This window comes from Haliotis asinina, chromosome 4 (genome assembly GCF_037392515.1).
Source record: "Haliotis asinina isolate JCU_RB_2024 chromosome 4, JCU_Hal_asi_v2, whole genome shotgun sequence".
In the NCBI taxonomy this organism is placed as follows: domain Eukaryota; kingdom Metazoa; phylum Mollusca; class Gastropoda; order Lepetellida; family Haliotidae; genus Haliotis; species Haliotis asinina.
The window spans coordinates 55,471,297-55,485,163 of record NC_090283.1 but is presented as its reverse complement, the minus strand read 5'-3'; the positions used below and the strand labels follow the sequence as shown (position 1 = coordinate 55,485,163).

Here is a 13,867-nt window from a genome sequence, read left to right as displayed (position 1 = left end):
CTAAAGCTTTACTTTAGCAGACAGCTGTGAAACACAGTTTAACAGAAATTAATGTAAAAAAGAAGTGCACTAAAAGTGCCATGCCAAATATCAATATGTAATAGAGCAGTTACTGGTGCTACATTTCAACTATTTAGACACCCAGTTAGATCCGTCAGGGAATTTCTTAACTGAAATTCTCATCATTATCTGAAGTCCAGTTGAAAATGTCCCAAATTTTCCAGTCCTTGGGGAGATGTAGAATGTATAATTTGTCTTGCTGTTTACATGATTGACTGATCTTGTGGCTATGTCTGTGAAGCAGTATACAGAATGTGTACATCAACTGGCAGCTGTTGAAAGGGGGTGAGGGGTGGTGGTGGCTTAGTTATGTTGGGGCAGCAGAGGAATAAAGAAAGATTGATGTGAAAACTATAAGATTGAAGTCTTCAGTTAGATGATTGAGTGAGTGAGTGAGTTTTGCGCCGCTTTTAGCAATATGCCAGCAATATCTCGGCGGGGGACACCAGAAAATGGGCTTCACACATTGTACCCATGTAGGGTTTTGAACCCGGGTCTTCAGTGCAACGAGTGAACGCTTTGACCACTAGGCCACCCCACCGCCCCCAACATGCAAGGACAACATTCTTTAATTTATAAATGGAGTGTTGAGGCATCAGCATGATTAAAGCGTTTGTTTATTCATCATACTGACGACCTTGGTCTGATTCTCATCATCAGAACAATGTGTGAAGCCAATTTCTGGTCTCCTTTGCCGTAATACTCGAGGGATATTGCTAACTGTGGTTCCAAAATTTACATTGAGCATGTTTTACTGATAGTGAGTTGGGTTTTTATGCTGCTTTTAACAACGTTCTAATCAACTCCTACGTAATATTTCATGTATGATTTGCAACTAGGATTAAATGTATTATAGTAGACGTTGTGGAAAAAGGAACCGTCAGTTTTAAGCTCTTGAAATATGAAACAGGTTTGAACATTAAAACAAGCTAGCCCATCTGACCAGCAATGTTCTGTGGCTACTTCCAACACTTGTTACTGCTGAGATTTACTTTTTTCATCTTGAAGGTTGCATTCATACCTGTCAAAGGCTACAAGAAGATAGCGATCAAAGATAGTTTGGAAAACTGTAAGTTCCAACTGTTGGGAGTTTTGTGGCTGTATATTTTGATCCCGTTCCACTCAGTTCAAGTCTCCTACACTAAGAACACACACATGGCATAACTTGAGACAAAAACTGTTGAAAAACTTTGTAAAAATGTTGCCTGCATCTGTTCCCAGCCATACACAAGTAATGAATGCAGCATTTCAGAGAGGTTTTTATGGGTTTAGATCTGGTGCGCTTCAGATTTCTCTTCTGAGGTTGTTCCTCATGGATAATCTTGGCCTGAATTTGTCCACAAAAAATATCGGTGAGAATAGCCAATGTTGATAATGTTATCTTTTGACAGGATGTAATTCAAGGAATGATGGGTAATTAAGGCCGCTTGGTTCTTGGCGGTGTTAGAGCACAACATTATATGGGAGAGCTCCTGAGACTGTTCGGCTGTCATCATCGTGATAATGTGTATCTGAGCAAGATTTGAGACGTAATACTTGATGAAAGTTTGGATCATATCTGGAACAAGATTGGGCAAGTGCAGACCTTGAAATCCTCGGTGTATATTTTGGGCAGGTTATGAGGGAAGCAGATATGACAGGCACTACTGTGGGGCCTAAAATCTGCAGAAGATATGGTGGACCAGAAAATGAGCTGGAAGCAAGTTTGTGTTTGGAAGCTTTAGCAGATGGTCATTTTGAATATGATGCATGCACCTTGTATAAACTGTGGAATTGGGATGTTGTCATTATCGGAGTGTTTTCATGATGGAGTAAGGCAAATATAGTTGGGCTGAACTACAGAATCCACCCGTGACCATCTTTTCCTAATGGAGTTTATCTTCATGATGAATGTTTGAGGATTTTATTGATTATTTCTGTTCATGAATCTCTTTAAATATTGTCGTGTTCATCAGAATAATATGGTAATAGGTGGATAAATGTCACACCGAACAAAGACTGATACACACAGACATTGGAAGTACAGCTGTCCTTGACCGTCTGCTTCTGCATAACCTTTGTGTGATGATGTTTTTAAAATTAATGTGCTGTGGATATAGACATTATAGACTGTTGAGGCTTGTCATAGATCATATGAGTAATGAGTAACGAGTAATCATTTCTCCCATTTGTATAATATTAGAAATGGCTAATAGATATTTGGAATGCTTCAATAACACCTGTTAATTCACACAACATTGGACCTACAAATGAACTGATAGCTCAGGATGGAATTTCTTTAAGAAAAATATCAGTGGAATGATTCTATCTTTCTTGTTCATAATACTGCCATGGAAAACACAATCACCTCTGGTTGTTTCCATAATGCTTTGGTTGAACGTAACCTGATCTATTGCCTAGATTAAGTTCATTTACATTGCAGAACACAACTGTTTATTTATAACCCCAACACAGGTTGACAATGAGTATTGATCAACATAGAATCTATCTCTGCCTTTGTGCTGGCATTTACATTCATGAAGTTTGGTATCAGCTGGGAGAGCAGGTTCATATGTGATGTGACATTTTACATTTGACATGAGTTGTGTGATAAATGCTTCAGTGCCTGGACACTGACAGTGCAGATATGGATTCCAGTCATCCCCAGACGGAGAACACGATCTGGTTGATTGTGTGGGGATTGTTCTGCTTCATTCAACCTTGTCATAACGTCCTGTAGTTCTGTTCTTGGATGCTCTGTTTCTCAATGTATGTGGGACGTGGTTCTGATTGACATGAATGTCAGCTGATTCAGCGTGGTTGTTACAAATGGCTCACAGGATGTACAGACACAGTGACCCAGGAATATTTACAGGTAGGACTTCACTGGGGTCTCTCACTCCTTTATCTGGTCAGAACACTTTGTGGGGATTAAGACTTTTATGGCTTTACAACTTCATTCTTGCAGTTAATGCTGATGTTTCGATGTAGATTCTAACACTGTTATCTACACTGATACGTCCCATCCACTGCCAGAAAGAAGTTGTCTATCCACAAAAGTCTTCATCCTCATCATACAAACTTCTAGAATGACAGTCAGAACACTTTCTGTTTTAAGCAGATGATCTGTTTGTTGTGATGTAGTGTTGCATAGTATGACACAGACTTCTATATTGAAGAAAATAAGTTATTTTTTTTTATCAAAACTGGTTGATTTATTGCATGGCCTCTGTAGATGGATAATGAAATTGCTACTGGTCATATTGACCCACTTGTGTTGTGAAGATACAGGTTGCAACTGATCTTCAACAACTTATGTTTGCTGTTAGAGGCAAGTCATGGGATTGAATGGTCAGGTGCTTTGACTTGGTTGATACGTGTCATATCCCAACTGCATAGATTGATGCTCATGATGTTAATCCTTGAATTGTCCAGTCCAGACTTGATAATTTGCAGACCTCCACCATACAACTGGAATGTTGGTTGCTGAGTGTGCATTAAATGATAAACCAACAGAACAAAACTGGATACAAGCCACTCAATGCAGGATACAGCTGTCATATTGCTGAGTTCGCATTAAATGATAAACCAACAGGACAAAACTGGATACAAGCCACTCAATGCAGGATACAGCTGTCATATTGCTGAGTTCGCATTAAATGATAAACCAACAGAACAAAATTGGATGCAAGCCACTCAATACAGGATACAGCTGTCATATTGCTGAGTGTGCATTAAATGATAAACCAACAGAACAAAACTGGATACAAGCCACTCAATGCAGGATACAGCTGTCATATTGCTGAGTGTGCATTACATGATAAACCAACAGAACAAAACTGGATATTCCACTAGCTGAGTGATACAATCCATTCATTCAATCACATTTAAAAGAAAAATTCCCACAAAGGAAACCTCATTCTTCCACACCAAGAGAACTGCTTTTTTCCATATGATTTTATTACATTTTATCACCATATAATGATAACGTACTCATCTATAACATGTAACCAGGACATTTATAAGCAATAAAAATGCACATATTACATTCATGTAATTCAAAACCAGAAGCCGAAACTGTGTTAAAATTTCCGGCACGTTGGAGGCAAGCTTTTCTTCCCATTTTCAAGTCAATAAATTTGAAGGATATAATTGGGAAGAGAGGTCAGTCGTGTTCAAGGTCATTAAAAGCTAATTGCCCAGTTTCTGATCTGCTTATTAGTTGTCCATTCTGAGTTTTCTCAGACTTGCCACCATGAGTGCTAGAGGCTCCTGCTGGCTCTGGAATTCATTGAGAATGGTGCATGTGTTCTGCATTGCCTCGCTGCCCAACATGCTGCCTCATTCTTCCATGCCAGGGCAGTACCGTATTTATACAGTTATTAGTGATGTCCTAGATTTTGATCATGAATTTGGCATCAGTTTTTCTCCTGCTGGTATTTCATTTGTTTGTGATGTATTTTTCTCTTTTTTTCTGTTGCATGTTCTGTAGTTTTTATAACTGATTTGTATGAAGTTTCATGCGGAATAGACATTTCAATAAACTATTCATCTCTAGTCAGGAATATTCAAACTACTGTTTTACAGAAACTTGTTATGTGTTAAAAAAATGTTGAATAACCAAGTCATGTTGCAATCAGTGTGAAAAATTTATATCTGTCAAGCTGATATCATTTTTACAAAAATCAGCACCCTGTACTGTCTGTGGAAAGTATGACTCACTGACACACGTGTATGTCTGCTTCGTTTTACACCAGGGCGGTGTGGTAGCCTAGTTGTTACAGCATTCGTTCATCACGCTGAAGACCCATGTTCTATTCCCCACATTGGTACAATGGGTGAAGCGCAATTCTGGTGTCCCCCTGCTGTGATATTGCTGTAATATTTCTGAAAGCGACATAAAACTAAACTCACTCATTCATTCATTTTATGCCACTTCAGAGGTATTTGTGATTTCTTAACTGACTGTGAATAGTGTGCTTGTGTGGTACATTTTGCAAAAAAAGTTGTATCCAGACCTATAGGTAGGGAGTTAATTTTGTAGGATGTGGAAGTTTGTGACAGGACATGAAGTGAGTTAACTTTCAGGATGTGTTGGTGATAGGAGACATAGCAGGTTAATTCACAGCAGGTGTAGGTATCTAAGGGTTCTGGGAGATACTGCAGGGTGCTTGTAGGTAAGGTTGCAAGGCACTGACAGTGTATTACCAGGGATGGCAATTTTTCACTAATCCGTGGAAATATCTGTGGATTTCTGCTGATTTAAATGCAAATCAGTCGAACAATGTTAGGGGATCGTGTGGTAAGGCATAATCTAGGTGTCAATCACACAGGTAACCTGATGTACTGTATATAACAACGTTAGGGGATCGTGTGGTGAGGCATACTCCAGGTGTCGGTCGCACATGTAACCTGATGTACTGACTGTGTATAACAACGCTAGGGGATCGTTTGGTGAGGTATACTCGAGGTGTTGGTCGTACAGGTAACCTGATGTACTGACTGTGTATAACAACGTTAGGGGATCGTGTGGCGAGGCATACTCCAGGTGTTGGTCGTACAGGTAACCTGATGTACTGACTGTGTATAACAACGTTAGGAGATTGGCGAGGCATACTCCAGGTGTTGGTCATACATGTAACCTGATGTACTGACTGTGTATAACAACGTTAGGGGATCGTTTGGTGAGGTATACTCGAGGTGTTGGTCATACATGTAACCTGATGTACTGACTGTGTATAACAACGTTAGGGGATCGTGTGGCAAGGCATACTCCAGGTGTTGGTCGTACAGGTAATCCAGTCCCAGCAGATCCATCCATATACCATAGCCTTCAGTACAAGACATGTTGTAATATACACACATAGATAGGGAAATCATATGGCAAGTAAAGGAAGACAGTGACGGGTGGTATGGAAGATTGTCTTGTACAACTCTTTATTTTCTCTCAAATTTATCAGGGCCCTCTTTCAGAAAGTTAAACTAATTCTTTGACCTCTGTTATCTGTTGTGGTACAGCCGTCCAGTGTCTTTGGATTCAGCACAGTTAGTGTTGTTTGTGTGTGTCCTTAATGTTAAATTGCCTGAAGCTTTGTTGACATTTGGCAAAGAAGATTTTAATTTCACTGGAAATTTCATGTTTAGTAAGCTGTGGCTTGAAACATTTGTATATTTGGATTAAAACTGATTTCAGCAACCCATGTTTCCCAAAAGTTGAGAGTAATGGGATCGGGTGATTTGCTGACTTGGTTGACACATCGTATCAGTTGTGTAGACCAATGCTCATACTGTTGATCTCTTGATCACTAAGACTTCACACTGAAACTCTGCCGGTGCTTCAAGCTGAGATAGTAAAAAATGACGTCACTTCGACCTCAGAGAGCTCATCACATGAACTTAACACTTACGAAGTAAAAATACAGCAGAAAATGTCACCAGGCTCCATGTATCACATTTCACCTGATAACTACGGTATATGCGACCAGCAAACAGATAGACCCGGCAAACGAATGTACACCCCGTTTTTCAAATTACCTTGAGGATTGTAGCTTTGGAAAGTTGATCGGATTTTGGTCATGTGCAATGTTGACTTACTTTGTGTGGGTGATGGCTGTGTGGTGTAATGCAGTGCTTGTCATAAATGTCAACATTCATTGAAAGACTTTATCCTTCTCCTCCTGATGTGTATCACATCCCAGTCAAACATGTGAAATGTTAGACTTCTGTAGGAAGACTGCTCAATGTGGACAGGCTGAAAGTCTTTAAGAAAGGGCTTATTTAATGTGATGTTTCCCTAACAGTTAATGTCATATAATATTTGTTAAAAGGGTAGTGTTTAGGAAACAGGAAAAACAGTCTTTTTTGCTGTGTTTTTATATTGTTGAACTGTCTTGGTTCCCTGACACAATTTTCCTGGGGTACTGCTAGTGGTGGGTAGATTGTGTGAAGCCCATTTCCAGTGTCCTAGCTATAATATTTCTGAACTGCTAACAGCAGCATAAAACCTACCTACCTCACTCACTCACTCACTCACTCACTCACTCACTCACTCACTCTATGGTTGGAATAATAAATGGTGGCATAATGCTCAACTTAACTCATGCCCCAAAGCATTTGAATATTACTTAAAGCGGCATAAAACTGAACTCGCTCCCTCGCACGCTCGCACATTCACTCACTCACTCACTCACTCACTCTATGGTTGGAATAATAAATGGTGGCATAATGCTCAACTCAACTCTTGCCCCAAATCGTTTGAATATTACTTAAAGCGGCATAAAACTGAACTCGCTCCCTTGCACGCTCGCACACTCACTCACTCACTCACTCACTCACTCACTCACTCACTCTATGGATGGAATAATAATTGGTGGCATAATACTCAGCTCAACTCTTGCCCCAAATCATTGTTGGAATATTACTTAAAGCGTAAAACTGGACTGACTCACTCACTCGCTCATTCACTCCCTCCCCCCCACCCTCATTCACTGACTGTTTCAAATAGACTTGCAGTTTATAGCAGAACATCCGCCTAAGACATAGTACAGACATATTCCATATCACAAATTTCGTGCAACAATACAGTATATCAGTTTATGAATAAATATGCATAATTAATGAATGAGATTTAGATGTATCAAGTTTCATTTTGTTATTTTCTAAACTGGTAACCGACATTTGTGTCAGATTATACTGATTATCTTAAAAACTCGATTTGTATATGACATGTAAAACTCGACAGAAGCAGGTACAGAGTTCAGGAAGTCTGTAAGAGATCTTTAAAAAACTCCAGCATCTGAGCTATGATTTTAAGTGTAATCTTAAACATGGCTACCAGGGACATACGTAGTCATGAATAACGTATGAGGACATTACCCTCAATCTTTGAATTCTGCAATATGCTGTTTCTATAAAAACGTTGAATACTGCAAGCAGTGAGGAATTTTTACATAGTATCGTGTTTGTATCTACATACAGAAGTATTATTTTCCTGGCCATAACTATCCTCATGTTTATTTTACTTGCGAAAGAATAATAACCCTGTGCCCCCAGCTGACAAGATGAGAATAAGCTATCTCGCTGGTGTCATCTCTTCTCATGATTCAGTCTTGACGAGGCTTCGATTTATTCAGTCTGTATGCGATATCTACTGAAATATCTACTAAACATCATTCTCCAATCCTAGGCATGTGTGTCTTGCTAGCTCTATCCGTTTATGTTGTTTTGAGAAGAAATTTATGGTATTATGACTGATACTATGTTCCACAGGGCTGCTCATAATGAACGTCTCTGCATGGAGGACAGCTTGAGTTTCACATCATAAATATTAGCCTGTCAAGCAGTGGATGTTTTTTTGTGAAATATACGTACATATAATGTTCTTGTTTCCATGTTAACTTCCTACATGGCCAAGGAACAAAACCATATCCAGTTCATTCAATTTTAGTGCGTTGGGTTCACATTCTTCAGTGAATTGTTTTCCTTCAATTGTATCCAATATTTCATAGCTTGATACATGTTGTGGGGGGAATAGTATGTGAACTGTTGAACTGTTGAACCTGGTTGAGTCTACTTCAGTTACAAACTATTCTGCTCCATTCATGTGTTGGAGAAAATTTATGATGATGTGAGCCCATTAAAAATCTCAGCGTGTACAGAGGCAACAAAGGATATTAGTGATGCGTTATACAGTAGGTAAAGAAGTAATGTTTTGAGGTATTAGAATGATAAATAAAAATATTGCGTTAAAACACTTGAACTGTAAACCTCACAAATATTATTGTAGATAGTTTGACAGTGATGGTATTTTCCTGGCAAAGGCTGATTTGTGTTCTAGTCTCTGAGTCCTGCTGTGTAAAGTAGTGAGGCAAGTCATTTCCCCAGGTTCTGAATCTCCCATCCATCCACTATGGCTACTTTTCAATGTTAATGGAATAACAAAATTCATCCAAAAATGTGTTATATTTAGTGCTAGTCTATCCCAGCTCAGGGCCTACACAATGATGTCAACAGGCTTTTTAAAACTGAACATTGAGATATACTTAATAAACCTATAGGATAATATTTTTATTTTTTTATTTCAAATAGTGTAGTAGTAATTATCTAATTGGAGTACTAAAATGAGTTGAATCAATACCTCAGCTCTAGCATTGTTCTATATTCGTTAATAAGATATTTTACAAGTTTTTGTTTCAAATATCCTGGTTATAATTATTTAATACCTCAACTCGAGACCAGAAATTAAGGATTCTTCTATGTCCTTTTGGATTTGTTGTGTTGATTATATTTTATATAATAATATAACTTTATTTCTGGGACTGAAAGTCATTTCAGGCATATGGTGCTGAGATTACTTAAAATATGGCATGAAGAATTTTGGTGTAGAGTGAATAAGCTGCCTTCAGGGTTATTGTGTAACTGTCCATTAATAATTCATCACTGTCATAAGCATAATTGATTCCTAATGGTTGTGACAACAGATACTTGACAACCCCTCCACAGGAGGCAGTTAACGCTGACGTTGATGATGTCAGGTCTTGAACGAGAAGTTACTCATGTAGATCAGATGTTTTCACACACACACACACACACACACACCACAACACTGTCAGGTTGAAATAGTTTCTTCAAGCTCAAGTCCTGGTCTTGGATGCTGACGGAACATTTCTTTCGTTGATGAAGCAGTTAAAACATTTATGTCATAGAAGCACAGTTTGTGAAAGGTTGTTTGAAAATGTTTTGAGAAGTTTTGTGTTATTCCAAGCTTCCAAGGTGCACTGGTGGGTGAGTAGAAGAGGGTGCCACAGTTTGCTCTACAGGGTTGTCTCCCTTGCGCTTGACAGGACTCTAATTGTGGTTCAAATCCCGGTTTGCTAAGATTATGTTTTTCTATTTCTCAACACCATACCCACATGCGTTTCAACAAAGATGGCAAATGATAGACTTGGGATTTGCCTTTCAGGCAATATTCACTCACTTACTCACTCACTTTAGAGGCTTGTATTGTTGGGACTCTTCTTTCCGTAAAAGCTGGGATATTCAGGAAGGAAGGAGGATTTATATTTTTTCAGGATTGTCTTGCAATTTATGAAACTTAATAATGTTTTTAGTTTCAAGCTGATTTATGGCTGTGTTATTAAATGTGTGTGGCATTACCGTAAAGATTATATGTTGGATCATGCTCAGGTTGGACGGGATGCCACTGTGTTTCACTGTGGAGTTCAGCACTTAGATTTTCAAAGCTCTCTTAGCGCAAAGATAGTCATAAGTTAAAGGTATTCTATGCCACTTACGACTATCTTAGCGCCAAGAGAGAATCTAGGCCCAGGACTGTTCATTTAGTTATGAAATAATTTGCTTCAGAACAGACAGTTCTGACGGTCTTTGTTATGGATTCACATGTAGACTATTGATATATTTATTTTTTCACATTTTATTAAAAGGTTTTAATTTGGAAGTATCAAATGGAAATGTAATGCCACATTCTCACCAATCTTAATCAAACAGTGTTGATAGATTCTACTTCGTCATGATGCAGTTCCATTCATTTGTTGTAATTCTGTCTTCCAGAATGGCTAAACATGGCCAAATCGACGACTCCAACGCCGACCAACCGTGGCTCTAATAGTACACTTAAAGAGAAGCTCCAGGAAGAATTCCTCTCCTGCAAGATATGCCTTGATCCCATTCGCCGCCCCAAGGCTCTACCGTGCCTCCATAGCTTCTGTGAACACTGCCTCAAGGATTATGTACGACGAACTCCAGGCGGGCGGCCTGGATACTTCCCCTGTCCGATGTGTCGGAAAGAAACGTATATTCCAGAGCGTGGAGTGGAGGACTTTCAGGATAACTTCCTGTTAATGAGTTTATCGGATACCCTAGATGAAGAAATTTGGGAACCTCCTGGATTTGAGAATATAAATCATCAGTTGTCTCCCCCTAGACATTTGTGTCCGCCTTCACCGCGGGAATTAAACCTACGAAATCATGAGTGAGTACAGACTGTTTTTATACATGTTTTCATGTGTAAACTGTCTTTTGTCTCAATGTGTGAGGGGCGGTTCGCTAGCCTAGTGGTTAACTTTTTTCGCCTCCTCCCCATGATATTGCTGGAAAACTCCACTCCACTCCACTCCACTCCACTCCACTCCACTCCACTCCACTCCACTCACTCACTCACTCACTCACTATGTGAAACAGCGTCAGTGACTATGGGATAGGCCATTAGAAATGACTTCACTCATTTTACTCATGTTAGCGTAAAAAACCTGGGTCAAGACAACAGAAAGTGAATGTTTTAGCCATTAGGCTATCCCACTGACAGAAACAGTATACCGGAGAAACAGTTTTTTTTATTCAGTTTACCATTCTGAATTTTGGGGAAATATACATATGTATGATATATCTCAGTCACAATCACCCATGAAGATCTGAGTTAGGATTGCTCTTCAGGGAAGCTGCACCTTGCCCCTACAACAGTGGCAACCGTTGGGGATAGTTGTCTCCCTTGGTTGCTGACGTCTGGTGATAGTGGATTTGAAGCAAATTTGCTTAAATCCTGAATTCTGTTATCACCATTTCATGTGGTTCAGGAAAGTGATGAATATAAATCATGTAAGTCTCTTGAGGTTTTCCCCACACCTTCGCTGTCATTGAGATAATATGCATGTAGTGCTGTTGAAAGAGGCACTCTGTGTTTTTGAAGCAATCTCTGACCCTTTCAGTCCATCTGTACTTTGAAGGATAAGACTATCAACCAATCAATTCACACCATCAAATGTCAATTCACGCCCATCAAACATCAACACGTATGTTCTCATGCCTAAAGACATCTGACCGTCTGCTCCACTTCACATTATCATTGCCTCTGCTTATCATCATGTATAGACCTTTATCTCTCATCCTGCTAATTATGCTGAAGCCTTACATGGACAATGTGATGATCTTGTCACAAGGGCATGGAGAGGTCACTTAGCATGGTCGCTGGTCAGTCTAATAGGTTCTCTGGCTAAGATGATGTGACTAGCAGTCAGGATAATTTCCTTAACCTGATGAAATGGCAAAGGCTTGTCACTGTTAGGATTATGGGATTTGTGCTGGCATTTTCGTCATGGGATTGTGTTGTAATGAAGACGTGTTAAAACCTTTTCATGTTTGACCTCAATAACTTAATTGCTCTTTCTCGTGGAAGTAGTCTTCAAATCTAGTGGCAAGGCAGGTTACAGAAAGAGTCGGTGTTCGTACCTCAGACTTGACAGCCATGCATTGAAACATGATAAGCTAGAAACTGGAAACACTCTCTGGCCTTGCAGACATGCACTCGCCCTTATTAATTCAGAGAGTTATCTGAAGAGTGACAAATACTGACAAGATAAAGTAAGTCTGAATCACAAATAGATGATAGCATTCTATGAGATTGTGTTCTGAAATACAATCCAGTCTCTGTGAGGCTGTGGTGATATTGTCTCAAGTGAAGCTCGTGTACATATAGTCTGGATTCGAAGTGCTAGTTGGTGTTACTTTTCCACATTTTCACAGTAGTTATGTTCGAGTTCCAAATTGAATACATGGTTAAAAACAAGTGTTTTTGATTACAGACCAGAAGTAGGATCTATTGGGGCCACAACATTAAGTGATGTTGACCTATCGTAAATATGAGTAGGTATACTACACCGAAAGATCATCGTTACCATGTATAAAAATATATTCATTGTGTTGCTATAACATAAACTCGTGCAGATGTGGGTGGAGTTGGTTTTCAGGAACCCATGCTCCTCATCAGAGATGACTAATGGATTGATGGTCAGACTCGATTACGTGGATGACAGATACCATCATATCCCAACTGAGAAAGGCTAATGCCCATACCGTTGATCATTGTACTGTCTTGACGTGAGTTTTTTCAGCTGTAAGTGCCACAAAAAGCTGAATTATTGATGTGTGAGACTTTAATGAATCAGCCAGCCACATCATTTCAGTTCAAAGATTTAAATGTGAAGATTATGTTTTTTACTTTTTACTCAATTGTCATTCTTTAGAACATTCACTCACTCATGAAACAAAAAAAAATGAACAGTCAATGATTCTCAAGCAACAAAAGTGAATGAATTGTTTTCTTTGCAGTGCGGTCCCTGGTTGTTACATATATCGTCTTGAAATACATGACACATGTTATAAATGATGCAACACGAATGCTATCCGCTACTTAGCAGGAGAAGGTCTCGATGTAGCATAGGCCTTCAGCAAGCCATCCTTGCCATAAAAGGTGGCTATGCTTGTTGTAAGAGGCAACTAACGCGATCAGGAGGTCAGGTTCATTGACGTGGTTGACACATGTCACTGGTTCCCAGTTAACCAAGTTGATGCTCATGCTGTTGGTCACTGGATTGTCTGGTCCAGATTCAATTATTTACAGACCGCTGCCATATAGCTGGAATATTGCTGAGTGTGGTGTAAAACTAAATTCACTCACTTTGCTGGAAATATTAAGGAATATATTTGTTATGTGTAAATGATATTGTGTTCAGACACTGAAGCACAGGATTTTTGTTTCATTTTGAACATTGTTTTAAGATTTATGTAAGTCTGCAATATAAAAAAATCCAAGACCCCCTGGCTGAATTTTCGGGGTTTTTTGTGCTTTGCTGTTCACATGTCTATGGATTTCTTAGTAACTTTCAGAATTAAATTAAAGGGATTTTTTTGTCTTAAAATACAATCATCAAAGTCTATATGCTAACTGAATTAGTGTAAGTAAATGTTAAAATATATCTCAGATAAACAAAAAGTCAATCCCGAAAAGCCAAGAACCAAATTAAAACATACAAAG

At 39.0% G+C, this 13,867-nt stretch overlaps 1 protein-coding gene across 5 annotated transcripts in view; it reads left to right on the top strand.

Annotated features, from left to right (window-relative positions):
* Positions 1–13,867, top strand: part of LOC137281695 (tyrosine-protein kinase Fgr-like) — a 111,575-nt gene that overhangs the window by 75,298 nt on the left and 22,410 nt on the right. For all 5 annotated transcript variants that reach the window (XM_067813107.1, XM_067813104.1, XM_067813103.1 and 2 more), the window contains exon 2: positions 10,609–11,029. In XM_067813107.1, the coding sequence (XP_067669208.1) occupies positions 10,620–11,029 (410 nt within the window). In that variant the 5' untranslated portion in view covers positions 10,609–10,619. The remainder of the gene's footprint in view (positions 1–10,608; positions 11,030–13,867) is intronic.